Below are 14556 nucleotides of genomic sequence, written 5' to 3' on the forward strand. Positions count from 1 at the left end.
TTTTAAGAAAATTATATTATTTATTATATTATTTACATAAATTTGTGTGTTAAAATTTACGACTTAAATAAAAATAAATTTTTTTACAAAAAGAAAAAAATCAAAATAAGATTTACTATTGACAAATGCATTCTCACATTAAAACTTATTGTATACATAAGATATATATTTACGCTTACATACATATTTATCTATGCATATATGTAAGTATGTATGTAATCATATGTATAGCGCTTTATAATTAATGTGTAAGTTGCCGGAAATGGCACACTAATTAACAAATAAATATATATATAAATGTTCTCTTTTATCTAATTTGTTAACAACTAAATGCATGTGAACGTCGTGTGTGTGTGTGTGTGAAGGTTGATTGTAAATAAATACATAAAAAGATTAAATGTGGATTTTCTTTTGCTAATAAAAGACTAACAGATTTTCCTTTTTCTTGTATGGTTACTATGAATAAATCGATTTAGCTTAAAAATATGCAAAGAGAAATTTAAACTCAACCAAGCTACTCATAATTTATGGAAAATAAAAGAAGTAGAAATAAGTCGTGACAGGATATAAGAAAGTGAGCAGTAGAATGATTGATTAGGTGCAGAGAAATTTATAGTTAAATTTTTTTGGAGAAAACTTGCTGTTACAGTGATCATCACTTTTCTGTTGCTGTTATATATTCTGTTTCCGTTACAGTTTTTGTTTGCTTTTTCCTTCACAGTTACATTTTCAGTTTCAGTTTCAGATTTAGATCTATTTCTTTTGCAATTTTTGTTTCCACTTTAGTTACAGTTACATAGTTTCAGATAGTGTTATGTTTCTGTTGTTATTATAATAACTGTTTCTGTTACAGTTTTTTTTTCTATTTGCGTTACAGTTACATTTTTTGTTTTAGTTACATCTCTGTTTCTGAAACAATTTCTGTTTCTGTCACAGTTTCTGTTTCTATTTCTGTTTTACTTTGTGCACAAATTAAAACTAATTAAACTCGAACTAAGTTAAAACAAAAAAGTGAGCTATAAATGAAAACACTAATCCAACAAACAAATTGATTTGCATTATTTCATCTCTTCTTGCAACTGCCCTACACGCCATCTTAAACCAACGCTTTTATTCCTTCAACGTAATTTTTAAGGGTAATCTACTGACTGCTTATGTTTTTCGCTTTACATATTAACTATTAGAAATGTTAGCGCTAAGTATTTGTTTGTCGTACTGCCACTCACTTAGCTTAAATTGCACATAACATAGCGGTAATATTAACAAAAATACATTTACTCTTAATAATTTGTGCTTAAAATGAAAAATGTTCGTTGTTCATGTGTAAATGTATCGTGTAAAAGTATCGGCTTCTCGATCCACATTTATGGTAATCACCATGGTTGGTCAATAATGTTCGCCGCTATGTCTATGGTGCTCCCGTCTGCCAGCCGATTGATCCCGATATTCGCCATTGCGTGTGCTGCTCTTGTGGTGATGGTGGTGGTGGCGTTTCTTTTCGCCAGCTAATGAAATAAATTCCACATCAGATTGGGTAAGATTAATTAATTCAGCAAAATATGTATGTACCTTTTAGACGGACATCGGAAACGACCATTTCAGAGTTATCACGCATGCCGTAGTTCTCACGACCGACACTGTAAAGAAAATTAAATTTGTGTCAAAATTAATACTTAGGAAATGTTGTGCTGTTGAAGCGAGTGCGAGATCTTGTTTAGAAACTTTCTTTTCAGAATCTCAATTATGGACTATTATCCTAAAAATGAACAGTTTTTGATTTTGAATTGGAAAAAACTTAAATCTAGGTTAAGTTGGTTTTTTCGAGAGCCAGGAATAATCCCACTTTGGGAGCTAAAGACGCCTGTCCGTTATGATGCCCACAACTCCTTTGTATGAATCAAAAAGACCATCGAATAACGACAAATTGGCTAGAGCCTGTCATAACTTTATTGAGACAGCTAATATGGGGGGAACCCTGAAAGTTCTGATTGTGAACCGTAGTTCATAGATGCAGCTCTGCTATTGGCGGTAATACGTACCATACCCCGCCAAAAGAACCCACACTTCGGAGAAGTATATACATCTGATGCTACTTAGATTATTGTCACTTAAGCTTGAATCTTGAATCTACAGTGATCTGACAGTATGAAGCAAGAGTTGGTTGAAAGTTCCTGACAGAAGACTTCCTCTCACAATTGAGCTTCGGTCCATCAGTGAAGAAGCTGACTGCGTCTCTTTTCCAGCGATGGAAAAGATGCCGCTAGTAGTAGGCTCCGTGACGCAGTGGATCCAGTTTTCTGAGATGTTGTCGAAGTAAGAGTATACCGAAATGGCACTTTCTGGGACCTTGTCGTTGTTGTAATGATTATCTTGTCTCCGTTAGGGTGCTAAAGTTCGGATAAGTTGTCATCGAGGTCACTAAACCGTAGGCCCAGAAAATTTGCTGTTTCGTCAGGCTCGGACCAAAGAGAAAGAGGTATCAGATCTGTAGGGTTAGCTGGGCATGCAAAGAGGTGGTTAGAGTCATCGGGGGACTTGTTGTTTATTGGATATATATTTGATATGTCGGAGTCGACTCTGGATAAGTACGAGCTTAACCTGCTACAATATCCAGAACGACGCTGTGAGGGGGTAACTTTCGAATCTCGCGGCAACTCGAGCTCGTCGACAGAAATGGAGGGTAATTTCACTTCAAGTACGCCATTTACTAAGAAGGATTTGGATCACGGCTCTATTGTGAATTGTTATGGTCTGATGTTATTTGTCTCCGAAGTTTGGTCATCGTATTTGTTTTATGTCGTCGATCTAGTTGAGGAAGGACCTCATGATGTTCTTAGGAGGGCACTCTGGAATTTGATAGCAACCTTCGCACCAATGCATCTATACATCAGTGACATAAAAATCTTATACTGAATTAAATCTATAAATTTCCCTAATGCTTAAAACTCTACATTGAGAAGAGAATGTGTAGACAATATGTAGCGTTGCATATGAGCGAATTGTGTAAGTAATAAACAGGGAGAGAGTTTAAGTAATTTATGACTCTTCGAAATTTTGATGAGCATAATCAATTCCATACTATGTGATTGTTGACGATGAAAATGATGGTATAAATATTCTTACTGACGTCACTTTAGCCATTACTCGTATTCATTGTCTCTTTCATATTTTCTGGATCAAAAATTAAGGCTTGAAAACCTTCTCTCTTACTAGCATTGAAAAAACATACTCACCGATCGAGGTTCTCTCTGGAACGCTGCATATTATCGCGTAAATTGTCACGAGAGTGCATAGTGGGTGGATCAAGCGTATCCTTGCGGCGTAAAGCGTGTTGTGTGCTGCTCTTCGAAGCAGATTCATGTAGATTTTCCCAAGCTTGGCGGTAGTAACTGGGAGGATAATAGGATTTAAGTTATTATATTTGATAACAGCCTTGTTTTCTCATAAAAGTAGGTATTTTCATAGTTTGGAATATGTCTGTTTTCGAGAAAATATCTTTTTTTTTTGAAAATACAAAAAACTTACCGATTCAGACCATTACGTGAACCCGATGTAGAGCTATCAAATGAGGCCACTGTATTGCAGTCGGGCGAGGCGCGATGGCGATAGTGTTGGGTAGTGCGATTTCTAAGGGAAAAAGAGAGCAAACAATGAATAGTGCAAATTAGTGGCTAGTGTTTCACAAGTTCAACGTAAACACACATAATACAGTACACATAAGTATGCAATTATTACAGGACGTGCTGTGGTATGTGGATTACAAGCACATTACAAATACAACAAAGTTAGGCACAACACATTTTTCGTGAAATACAAGTATGCATGTAGTAAATTCCATAAAAGTAGAAAAAGTACAGGGTGTTTGTGATATTTAGTTATGCAGTTTCACAAGTAAGAAAGCGAGGCGCGCATTTTTTGGAACAAATCTGCTTTCCTAGTTGACTTTTCTCTAATTTGATTTGAAAAACTTTTATTATATTACTCCGAATTCTTATTTGTGAAACTGCATAACGGTACATTTAATACTCGTATGTGAATGGTGAGTGTTGCATGTTTGCGTGCTTTTGATTTGAATTCAGTAGCCTTTGCCGTTGGGTACAGTGCTGGGTTGTGAGCTCTCAGACCGCTTTGAGCCTCTCTGGTGGTTCGATATACTTAAACATACATACACACATACATATATGTATATATATATATATATAAAATTGGGTTAGCATACATATACGTGCGATTAGGTACTGGCGCAAGAATATTCTAAGATTTTTTGTGATTCTTTTTATGATTTTTTTTTCATGTTTTTTGTTGCTGGTTTGTATGGATGAGTGGGTGATTGGAATAAGTGTGGCTATGCTTGGATTATTTACTGATTGTTTGGATGGTTGGTTGGATGGTTGTTTGATTGCGTGCACAGACAAGACAGCAAGGCGGCAGCATTGCATTGGCTTAATACGAGTTGTTTTTGCTTTGTTTTTTTTTTTTAATTATTATTATTTTCTGTTTATTTATTTAATATTAACATTTCCCCCACTTGCATGAGTACATTTATCCTTAGTGAATCAGTGACGCTATTGTATGGTGTAGATATGTAAGTAAATGTTGTTGTAAGTGGCTTACATGTCTGGTGTGCTCTGCTTTTAGACTTAACGGTTGCTTCTTTTATTTCCCGTTTTTTTTGTTAAATTTTTCGTTGATTTTTTTTGTTTTTAATTTTTTCTTCATTAAAATATGGCCTTTATGTTGTACTTAGAAATTCGTTTCGTTACTTGTCTATTTTCATATCCTTTGCTTCACATAAAATTGGTGTATACTATTTCAAGGTTCTTTGGCACGTTAACTCGATTTGCTTCCGTTCGATTGCTTATTGCTTTATGCATATATATTTTGCATAACTTGCTTCAACTCGTTACTATTTATTACTATTTACTTGTTCAACTTTCTTCTCCTTTTCTATACTTTCTTCTGCCTTCCTCCTCCTCTACGCATATCGTTCGCTATCATCCTCATCCATGGTAGTGGTCTTTTGCGTCGCGACTTTCGGCTTCTTTTCCGTTCTTTCTTGCGTTGGATAATTACTAAAGTAACCGGCACGCGCCGTAAAACCTCGTCCATAGGTGCTTAGCTCACGTCGTCCCAATTTCTGATCTTCGAAGGGCAACGCCAATACACTGTACCACAGTGAGGGTGGTCCGGCGTAGCGTGTCGATGAGCTGATGCTACTGTGCTGATCGTAGAAACGTTGCGGGCTGATGTAGCCGTTGCGTGCTATATGCGGCGGCGCTCGATGCGTTGACGCTGTACTATATTGTGTGCCAGAGCTATGTGTGTTGTTCTTGTTCTTGTTGTTGTTGTTGTTGGGTGGTGGAGGGAATGGTAGGCGTGACCTGTGGACATGGTTGACACAATAACATTTTGCATTGTGCCGCCTGCTGTTCGTGGTGCTAAATGAATGACAACAATATACAACAACAACAATACGAGATTACAAATGCATGATTGCGAATTGTTTTTGTGATATCTGCTTTTTTCTCTTATGGTATTTGAATTGCATTTTATTGCGTTTGTGCAGGTTGGCTTCGATTTGATGTTTTGTTAAAGGATTATTTTTGGGTTATTTATTGAGAAATTTCAAAATTAAGATTTCAAATGTTTGAGCTTATGATAAATGAGTGCTAACTTAGTTTCAGTAGAAAAAACTTTTTGGAGGAAAAAGAGCTGAAAAGGGAAATGCAATATGAAGTTGTGGGATTTGGGAAAATAATGACTATATGGAAGGAATTCCATATTCTTCCGGATCTCGTTTTTAGTTGACTTCAGCTGAGTGAAAGACGGCTTGTTAACTTGTCCTAACCAGTTATCTTGGCGCTGATTTCTAAGTATATGATGTCGCAATGTACGAATATTTATGATATGCTTTTGGGTATATGAAGATATCAATCAGATATTTGACTTAGTCTGTCGAGAACTGACAATGATTACTAATTAATTAAGCCGGAAATCTAAATTTCTTTATGTTTGAGTCTTTTTCTTTCTCTGTTTTTGTTTCAATAGAAAACAACTTTCTTCAAACTTTTGTCTCATTAGACCATCTCTGTCTAAATAAAAATTCGCATTCGCTTCGATTTAGAAGCCGATCCCGTCTAGTAATGTTCCAAATTATCTCTCTATCCCTCTCTTTCTTTCTAACTATCTCTTTATCTCTATCTCTCTAATTCTCTCTATCACTCTCTTTCTCTCTAACTCTTACTATCTCGATTCGGTCTAGTAATATTCTTTATATCTCTCTCTTTTTTCTATTTATCTCTCTCTTTCTCTCAACTTCTCATTTTCTCTCAATCTATCTGCGCCTTTTTTTACTTTTGATTCAGCCAAAGCTCGATAACCCTATGTCTTGCGTAAGCTTGTATATTCTCATTTTGACTCAATCGAATCATATAAAAATTGTCTATGTTAACCTTTATGGCCCAGCTTTGTTCAAGAGTCTGCGAAATCTACACCGCTCTCAATAAGGTTTCTTGGGCAATAAAGGTATTAATTCTACACATATATGGTTACCTCTTCCACTTAAGTTCTAAGTAGTCTTATTAATCAGATCTCATCATTAATATACAAATAATGAATTAGGAAGATACTTTAACTGAAATAAGGCTTATATTATTTTCGAAGGCATTTGAACGCTTAAAATATAGACATCCTCTCTCAAATAGCTCTTTCTCTATATTGGCAACGTTGTGTAGAAATCATTCTGAATACTTCGGCTTTATTGAAGAGCCGCTATAAATAGATTGAGAATTATTAGCTGATAGGAATGAAATCCACTAATTTAATGATATTTAAACACAGAGCTTATCTATTTAACACTTTCTGAAGACTACATGGGCCACATAAGTTTTAAATAGCTTGGCACCTCTCAACTTCTTCGGAAGCCTCTAGTAACATTGGTAATATATGCCCGAACAAGACTCGTCGTTGTCCTCCTCACAGCTTCACTTAATACAATCTCATAAGTTTGCAAACAAACGAAAATTAAAGCGAGTTGGGGAACTTAATCGAAACTGGGTTTTGGTTAATCCAGAATTTTTTTTTCAAGACAAAACCATATTGGGTCTATTGAATAAAAGGAAGGGTCTCACAAAGGTCTTAATATTAAATACAAACATTATTGAGGTGCAAAGTAGAACTCTGTAAAGGATATGTAAAACACTGGTACTAAAAATCTAGTTTAGTAAACAATATTAATATTTACATATGTATTGAGAAACTCTTATATTTGAGAAGATTTCTCGCAATCAATAAGAAGAGTAAAAAGTTAATAAGCTCTCACACTCACCTTCTCACCAAAATGATGATTGTTGTGATGACGGCAGCGAGGAAAACGAAACCCCCGAAAGCGCCCAAAGCGACAATGGCGCCCAAATTGAGTTTAACCTCCTTTGTCTCCTTGCGATCGGCATTGTCCACAGCGAACGGTACATTGACATTCGGCGATTGATTGTGTCGAATATTGACGCTATCGGCGATTTCATTATCCTGTGGATGTGCGTTAAGAATAATGTTCTGAGTGTTGCGAGTGGTGGACTCCACGGGCGCATAAAGACGTGGTCGGGCAGTTGTTGTGGTTGTAGTCGTTGTAGTTGGCGCATGATATGCCGGTGTGGTGCTGGGACGTTTCGGTATAGATACTGGTCGTAGGGTGCGACGTGGTGGAAATTCTTCACGCACCGTGCCGGGTACAACATAGGTGACCTCTTCATCAGAGTCTTTCGAGGTTGAAAAGTAATAAAAAAAATTATGAAATAAAGATAAGATCGCTGAAAAGATTTTGTATGATGACTTACCGCCACCAAGTAGATCCAGTTGCGCTGTGGTGCTTGTGGTCGTGGTAGTGCTGGTGGTGGGTTTGTAAGATGGCTGTCTTGAAGTAGAGGTAATGCGTGGTTTGTAAGGAGTGGTCGACGGCGGAGCCGGTGATGCTGTGGGCGGTTGCGTTGGTGGACGTGTTGGTGGTAGCGTCGGTGCTGGTGTAGAAGGTTCGAGACGTACGCAACGCGGTAATGCGCTGCTCCATTGCCCGGTAGACAAGCAGGTGAGCACTTGTGGACCTTCGAGACGATAACCGGATGGACAGGAGATCTCTGCCTTCGAACCGTAGTATGTGCCATTCGGTGCGGATATGATGGTGTTGTAGTAGTTGCCTGGCAGTGTGTCGCACTCGACGACTATGGAATGAAGGAAAAACGCAAATTAAATATATTTTACAGAATATAATCATTTATTAGAACTTACTTTCACAACGTGGCGGTGGTCCGTTCCAGCGCTCATCAAAGTCGCAAGTAAGTATGGCACGTCCAATCATCTCATAGCCCTTAGCGCAAGCATACTTCACTACGCTGAGATAACCGACGGTGCCATTAATCAGATCATATGAGCCATGCGGGATAGAAGCGGGCAATCCACATTCGATATCTGTGGGAGACGAACAATTTAACTTTTTTCATTTTCTTTGAATTAAGTTCACGATTACTTACATTTACAAACCGGTGGGAATTCATTGTAGAAACCTGTCTCCAAGCACGTGCGTGTAGCCGGCCCCACAAGTAAGTGATTCGCATCGCAAGAGTAATTGATCTGAGCACCCACTTCGAAGCCGTTCAATGCGACCATTGTTGAGTTGGGTGGCTGCTCTGGACGACCGCAAGTCTTTGGCTGATGTTGGCATATGAAATTCAACAACATATTGCAGTTGGTGTCACTCCAGAGCCAACCCTTCGAGCCGTCGAAACGTGCGCAATCTTCATCACCACCTGGATGATTCCAGAATGAGACCGCTACTTCCTCACCATTCACCCACTTCCAGGTGCTACGATCTGTGCCATCACGTACAGCACCCATCCAGTATTGTGAGCTAATATCGGTGCGATGACGACGCCACAATTCCCAGCTGATAAAACCCTGTAGCGCTGGGTTGCTCTCGCTGATCAGCGTGCCACCACGTGAGCGACAGAATGAAAGTGAATCCAAGAAGTTCAATGGCTGACGATTATAGAAGATGTAACATTTGCCATTGTACGAAGCGAGCGCACCAGGCGGCTGATCGCGGAAGGTGGGACAGCGTTCAATAGGCAGTGCCTGATCGGTGTAGACGAAAGCCTCGCAAATGGACAATTGATTTGGTGTGTTCGTCTCCAAATGTACGGAGACAAAAGCACCGGGCATGGGTGGGTTGCAAGGCAAAAATAGCGGTTGACCCTCTTCGAGCAGACCCGTGAAACGGTTGCAAATCGGATTAGTGCCAAGATCGGGACGATTGTTGCCGACGCGCACCACAATCGTGGCGGGTTTGTTGCCTGCAAGCAGAAAAGTGAGAAAAAGTTTAAAATTAAAATAAAAACTTAGTGAATATATGTAAATAGAAGCAAGCAAGTTTCATTGCAGTTCATTGACCGAGCTGCGCAGCTAGAGCTCAGAGCTCATACGAACTTAGTGGGTTCAACTAAGTCTCGGCGGCGCTAACAAATTCAGCCAACATTTGTTTTGGTGCTACTTGTTGCAGCAACTGTAATATCAACGACCACACAATAACAACAACAAAATCAATGAGAAACAACAACCACACGACCGCAGCGCCATTACTTAGTGAAAGTAATCATAAATTGTGTGGAGCAACCACAGACACCGACAGTTGCGACTGCGGCTGCGGCAACTACAACAACATCCAATCTCACAAGCGATATCGACTCGTCGCGACCTCAACACTTCATTCAGCAACTGCGCGCGTATGACTCACAAACCCATAGCAAAACGTCGCATTGAAAGCGAACAGCCGGTGCAGACGACAATCGCGCAGCGAGCAGCTGCTGCTGTTGGCTTGTGGAAAATCGAATTTTTGCCATTTGAGAAACAATTCAAAAGGCATGAAATAGGGACCAACAACAATGTCGTTGCATAGAAATGAAGCTGGTGTCGCTGGCGGAGCTCCAAAGGTAAACAAAAATCACATAACTCCGTTGACAAACTGGCTGCTTGGCTGACTGGCTGGTTGGTCGACTGTCTGCTTCGTCGCATTGTGTGATTAACTGAAGTGAAAGCTAAACGAACGTTTTGGTGTGCATGTCTAATAACTTTTACAGTGTGTCAAAAGGAGATTGTTTGGACCAAATGAAGACCCGGTTCAAACGGTATGATGCGAAGAAACCGATGATGACAAAGTCTTTCACAGAAAGTCTGAGAAATCGACTAACTATTTCTGGAGAGAATTGTTTGGATCATGGACGGATTATGAAAATATTTGGTGTGAATTTCAAGGGCTTGATATCATTAAAAACGGGTTACTATGATAGCTAGGCCTGTAGAGAGTGCATGAAAAATCTGATCTCTCGAGCTCTTGGTACTAAGGATAGATAATATAGTAAGCAGTAAAAAGCTTGAAGTTATACTGCTATAGATAGGGAAGTTTTTCGAAGGTTTTACTTATACTTACCACAGCAAGACTTGCCGAAGTCCAAACGCACTAATTGCACCATATAAGGCTCTAGTAAGTTCACATACCACCAGGGTGAACGTTCTGGCTTGGTAAGTGAACAGGTTTCCGGTGTAAAGAATGCCGATGTAGAGCCGTCAATAGCTTTTTGTGGTGCACCGGGGCCATCGGTAGAGATTTGCATTGGTGCTTTGCCGGCGGCGACATTGAGAACTAGAAAAAGAAAGAAAATAACGGTATATTTAGTTAATAAACTAAAATAAAGATATTTTAGTTATTTTGAAAAATAATATATTATTTATCTCTGAAACACAAATCTTGACTTATTATTTGTAGGTGAAGAATAAACATATTTAGTGCTTTGTTTTTAAATATTAGGTGGTATTTAATCAATTAAGGATATGAAATTATTAATTAGAACAAAAAGAAAAAAAACTGGATTCTGTGATGAATAAACGCAGATACCTTTATTAAGACAAACGACCTTTAATATTGATAAAGGGTCCAGGCTGTTATTGAAATTCTCAGCGAAGAATATTAGACTTCAACTTATGGATATTATTAGACATTATGAAAATAATTATAATACAATGCTTTGGATGCAATATTCTGTGGCTAGATCAAAACATACTATTTTGTCCAAAATTTTGAGACAAGAATTGTAGAAATTGTCCATTAGACGCCAAAAACTAACTTACTTATCTAAGCGTATATGTTTTAAGTTTATTTCTGTACAATACGGTGTTCTTCTCCTCTTCTACTTTCATTCTATAATCAAATGACATAACAAAGCTCAATTTATTTTTCTCGATTTTTGCTAAGCTTGACTGAAAGAAGTGCTCATAATTTGTCAATTCGTCCAGAAATTTTAGAGACTAGTATCTTAACAAGCTCTTCGCATATAACTATAACCCTAGTTGTTATATGGATCGTAAGATAAAGCTTCGATATGTAGTATTTTTCTGAATTTTATACTCTAAGGTCTCTTATGGCATACCAAAGCATACTAAAATTATGAAGGGAACACTTCTTCAGTTTGTTGAATGGTAGTGAAAGCATAACATCAGGAGAAAGTGAACCCGATTCCACAATCGATGACGATGGAATAGATGTTCCATTGCGCTAACATGGAGATATTCAAATAGCCATTACCCGCCTGAAGAACAACAAAGCCTTGGGGGCCGATAGATTGCCGGCCAATCTATTCAAACATGGCGGCGAAGAACTAATAAAAAGCATACTTCTTTGTAGATATGTTTTGGAAGCAGGCCCAACGATTGGAATTTAAGTGCCAGAGCGCAGAGCGAATTGACACGCACCACATCTTCGTGGATTTCGAAGTTGATTTGGACAGCACGGAAAGGAGCTGTCTTTATACCGCGATGTCTGAAATTGGTATCTTAGCAAAACTAATACGGAAATGTGTTAACGGACGTTGAGCAATATGGAAGGACCTCTCTGAGCCGTTCGATACCAAACGAGGTTACCGACAAGGTGACTCCCATTCTTGTAACTTCTTCAATCTACTTTTCGAGAAAATAATTCGAGCTTCAGAACTAAACAGAGAAGGTTCAATATTCTATAAGAGTGTAAAGCTGCTGGTGTATACCGATGATACCACAGCGAATATCGTATTCGACATACGACGACATTGACATAGTTCAACGAATTAAAAGACGACGGTTAAGCAGTCTACGTCATGTCTTCCGAATCGACGAAAACACTCCAGTTCTGAAAGTATTCGCTGTTGTACCCACTGGGGGAAGCWGAGAGAGAGAGAAAGGCCTCCATTCCGTTTGAGGTGGAGAAGGACTTGGCTGCGCTTAAAATTTCCAATGGATGGCAAATTGCTAAAAGAAGAAACATTTGGCCGTTATAACAGCCTTTGTCCTTTGTACTGCCTTCTGAAATATGGTGTGGTATGTTGAATGAATGAGAACCATTCCTGTCTTACGCAAAAATTTTGTACAAATTTAGTAAGAAGTCCCAAGGAACACCGAAAATATTTTTATTGGAACGAGTTTTGAATGAAATAAAATTTTCAGGATGTACCAAGGCATTCAGGAGTAATAATAGAATATTCGAGAAAAGTTAAAAATTCTGTATTTCAAAAGCCGATTTTTAAATTGATGAATGTCATTATCCGTCTTTAGACAAATATTTTATATTGTTTAGATTCAGGTTACAAATATCTACAAAAATCAGTGAAAATTGAAAACATTCAATTACAAAGCCAACAACGGCAGCAATTAATTACAATTTAATGTTTAGCTAACACATCATTAACCAGTTAGTAGCGCATAAAACTGCAGCCAAGGTAGATGGTAACCACCCACAGGCCACGCGTAATTCTTGTGCGAGTCATAAAGCAAATCCCTATAGAATTAGTGGTGGTTGCTGCTTTTGTTGACGATGTCAAGGCTGTTTGCCATACTGTAGACGATGTATGAATATACACCTGTGCATATAAATATACAAAACCACATATGACTGCTTATTAATAATTACAGTCTGCTTGTGTTGTGTTTGTTTTTTTCTCTGCGCTCTGTCAACGCTTTTTGTCACACACTTATTCATAACTGCCATTGTTTACCGTTTCACATGATGGTTTGCAAGAATATTTTAATTTCGCTCGTTTTTTATTTTTTCAACAAATTTTCATTGCCAACTGTATTTTCCTTTTCATTACAATGTTTTTGTCTTATTATTGTTGTTTTTAGTTTTGTAAATTTGTTGCGGTTTTTCTGCATGGAAAATCGCTATGAGTGAAGCAAGCCTGCGCTTTCGCTTTTCGAACAGCGCTTCTGACCTACTACAGCCGAGGATGTGGCTGCGTGTGAGAGCTCACATGTCAGTGCTCATATGTGTGGATGCAAGCATTATACATATGTATGCTTTTATGTATGTATGTATGTGTATTTTTGTGATCCATCCAAATTGCCGAAAGCGCAAGCGAAAAACGAATTGTTTAATTGCCATTTAAGGTATGCAAACAGACGACAGCGTTGTCCTTGCCTCTCGTTGCATTTGTGCGTTTTGTAAGCGCTTGTAATGAGCGTGTCTTCACATGTGCCCATAATAAATGCCTCTTTAAGCGTTTATATTTCATAATTATCTGCATTTGTTTCTTAAACTTGACGAATTCAAAATTGCTTGGCTGAACTAACTAATCTCAGCTGGGTCGCCGTGCTTCGCGTTTGAGGAGTGTGAAATGTGTCAGGGTTATGGGTCTCTAAACTTTGTGTCTTGACGCGTGCTTAACGCAATTTTCCAACTTTATGAGGCTTTTAGTGATATTTACTACACAAGTTAATTTACTACATATTATTACCACATTAAATGCATTTAAGGAAATAAATTGGCTAATTAAATAACTTTAAAACACAAAATTTATTTTTGGGTTAAATAGAGAGCGGGGCATGTATAAATGTGTCATGTGTCTAAGGAAATACAGCACTGAATTGCGGCAACTTATATCTATTTTTTTTAATTTTTATCAAAATTATAGTGTTGATTTATCATTTTTGAAAGTGTTGCCAGCTCCATAGAAATGCTCTAGGGCATTATGTGCGTAAAGTATGACTTCGTAATAGAGAGTTGTTGGGGAACATATGAAAAAAGAGAAATATACTATAAGTAAAAAATATTTCCACCAGAGTTGCCACCCTCTCAAAGAAGAAAATTAACCATTAAATTATAAAATTCGTATGGTAATAGAGTTATCAGAAAAGGGTATGGTAATAGAGTTATCAGAAAAGGGTATTTCAGAAAGCTTTAGAATACAGAGTTTTTAAACAAGGTTGCCACCTTAAAAAAAATGAAAAATTAATAATGCTATTTGTATCTATTAAAACTGAAGGCTTATTTTACTTCGTTAAGAGAGGTGTATATAATATTAATCTTGATCAATAGAAAATATATTAAAAAGTCGCCTATGTTAAAAAAATAAATAAGATTTTTAATAAATAAATAAGTTTGGATTTTTGTGTAATTTTTTTTAACAAATAATTAATTCTTTCTCTTATTTTTTCAGCAATCAGCATCATATATGGTAAGCTTATTATATTACTAACGCAAAT

The 14556-nt window shown here is 37.6% G+C and overlaps 1 protein-coding gene across 3 annotated transcripts in view; it reads right to left on the reverse strand.

Annotated features, from left to right (window-relative positions):
- Positions 1-346: 346 nt before the first annotated feature.
- Positions 347-14556, reverse strand: part of LOC108976163 — a 90099-nt gene continuing 75889 nt past the window's right edge. For 2 of the 3 annotated variants that reach the window (XM_018945099.1, XM_018945100.1), the window contains exons 4-12: positions 10478-10690; positions 8526-9344; positions 8284-8463; positions 7836-8216; positions 7328-7757; positions 3526-3627; positions 3234-3389; positions 1570-1637; positions 1387-1505 (exon numbers count right to left, since the gene is read on the reverse strand). In XM_018945099.1, coding sequence (XP_018800644.1) covers positions 1387-1505; positions 1570-1637; positions 3234-3389; positions 3526-3627; positions 7328-7757; positions 7836-8216; positions 8284-8463; positions 8526-9344; positions 10478-10690 — 2468 coding nt within the window. Of the gene's footprint in view, positions 1506-1569; positions 1638-3233; positions 3390-3525; positions 3628-7327; positions 7758-7835; positions 8217-8283; positions 8464-8525; positions 9345-10477; positions 10691-14556 lie in introns of all 3 variants that reach the window. The other variant, XM_018945101.1, reaches the window with a different exon arrangement.

Source organism: Bactrocera latifrons, unplaced genomic scaffold (genome assembly GCF_001853355.1).
Source record: "Bactrocera latifrons isolate USDA-ARS-PBARC rearing strain unplaced genomic scaffold, ASM185335v1 scaffold_73, whole genome shotgun sequence".
Lineage (NCBI taxonomy): Eukaryota > Metazoa > Arthropoda > Insecta > Diptera > Tephritidae > Bactrocera > Bactrocera latifrons.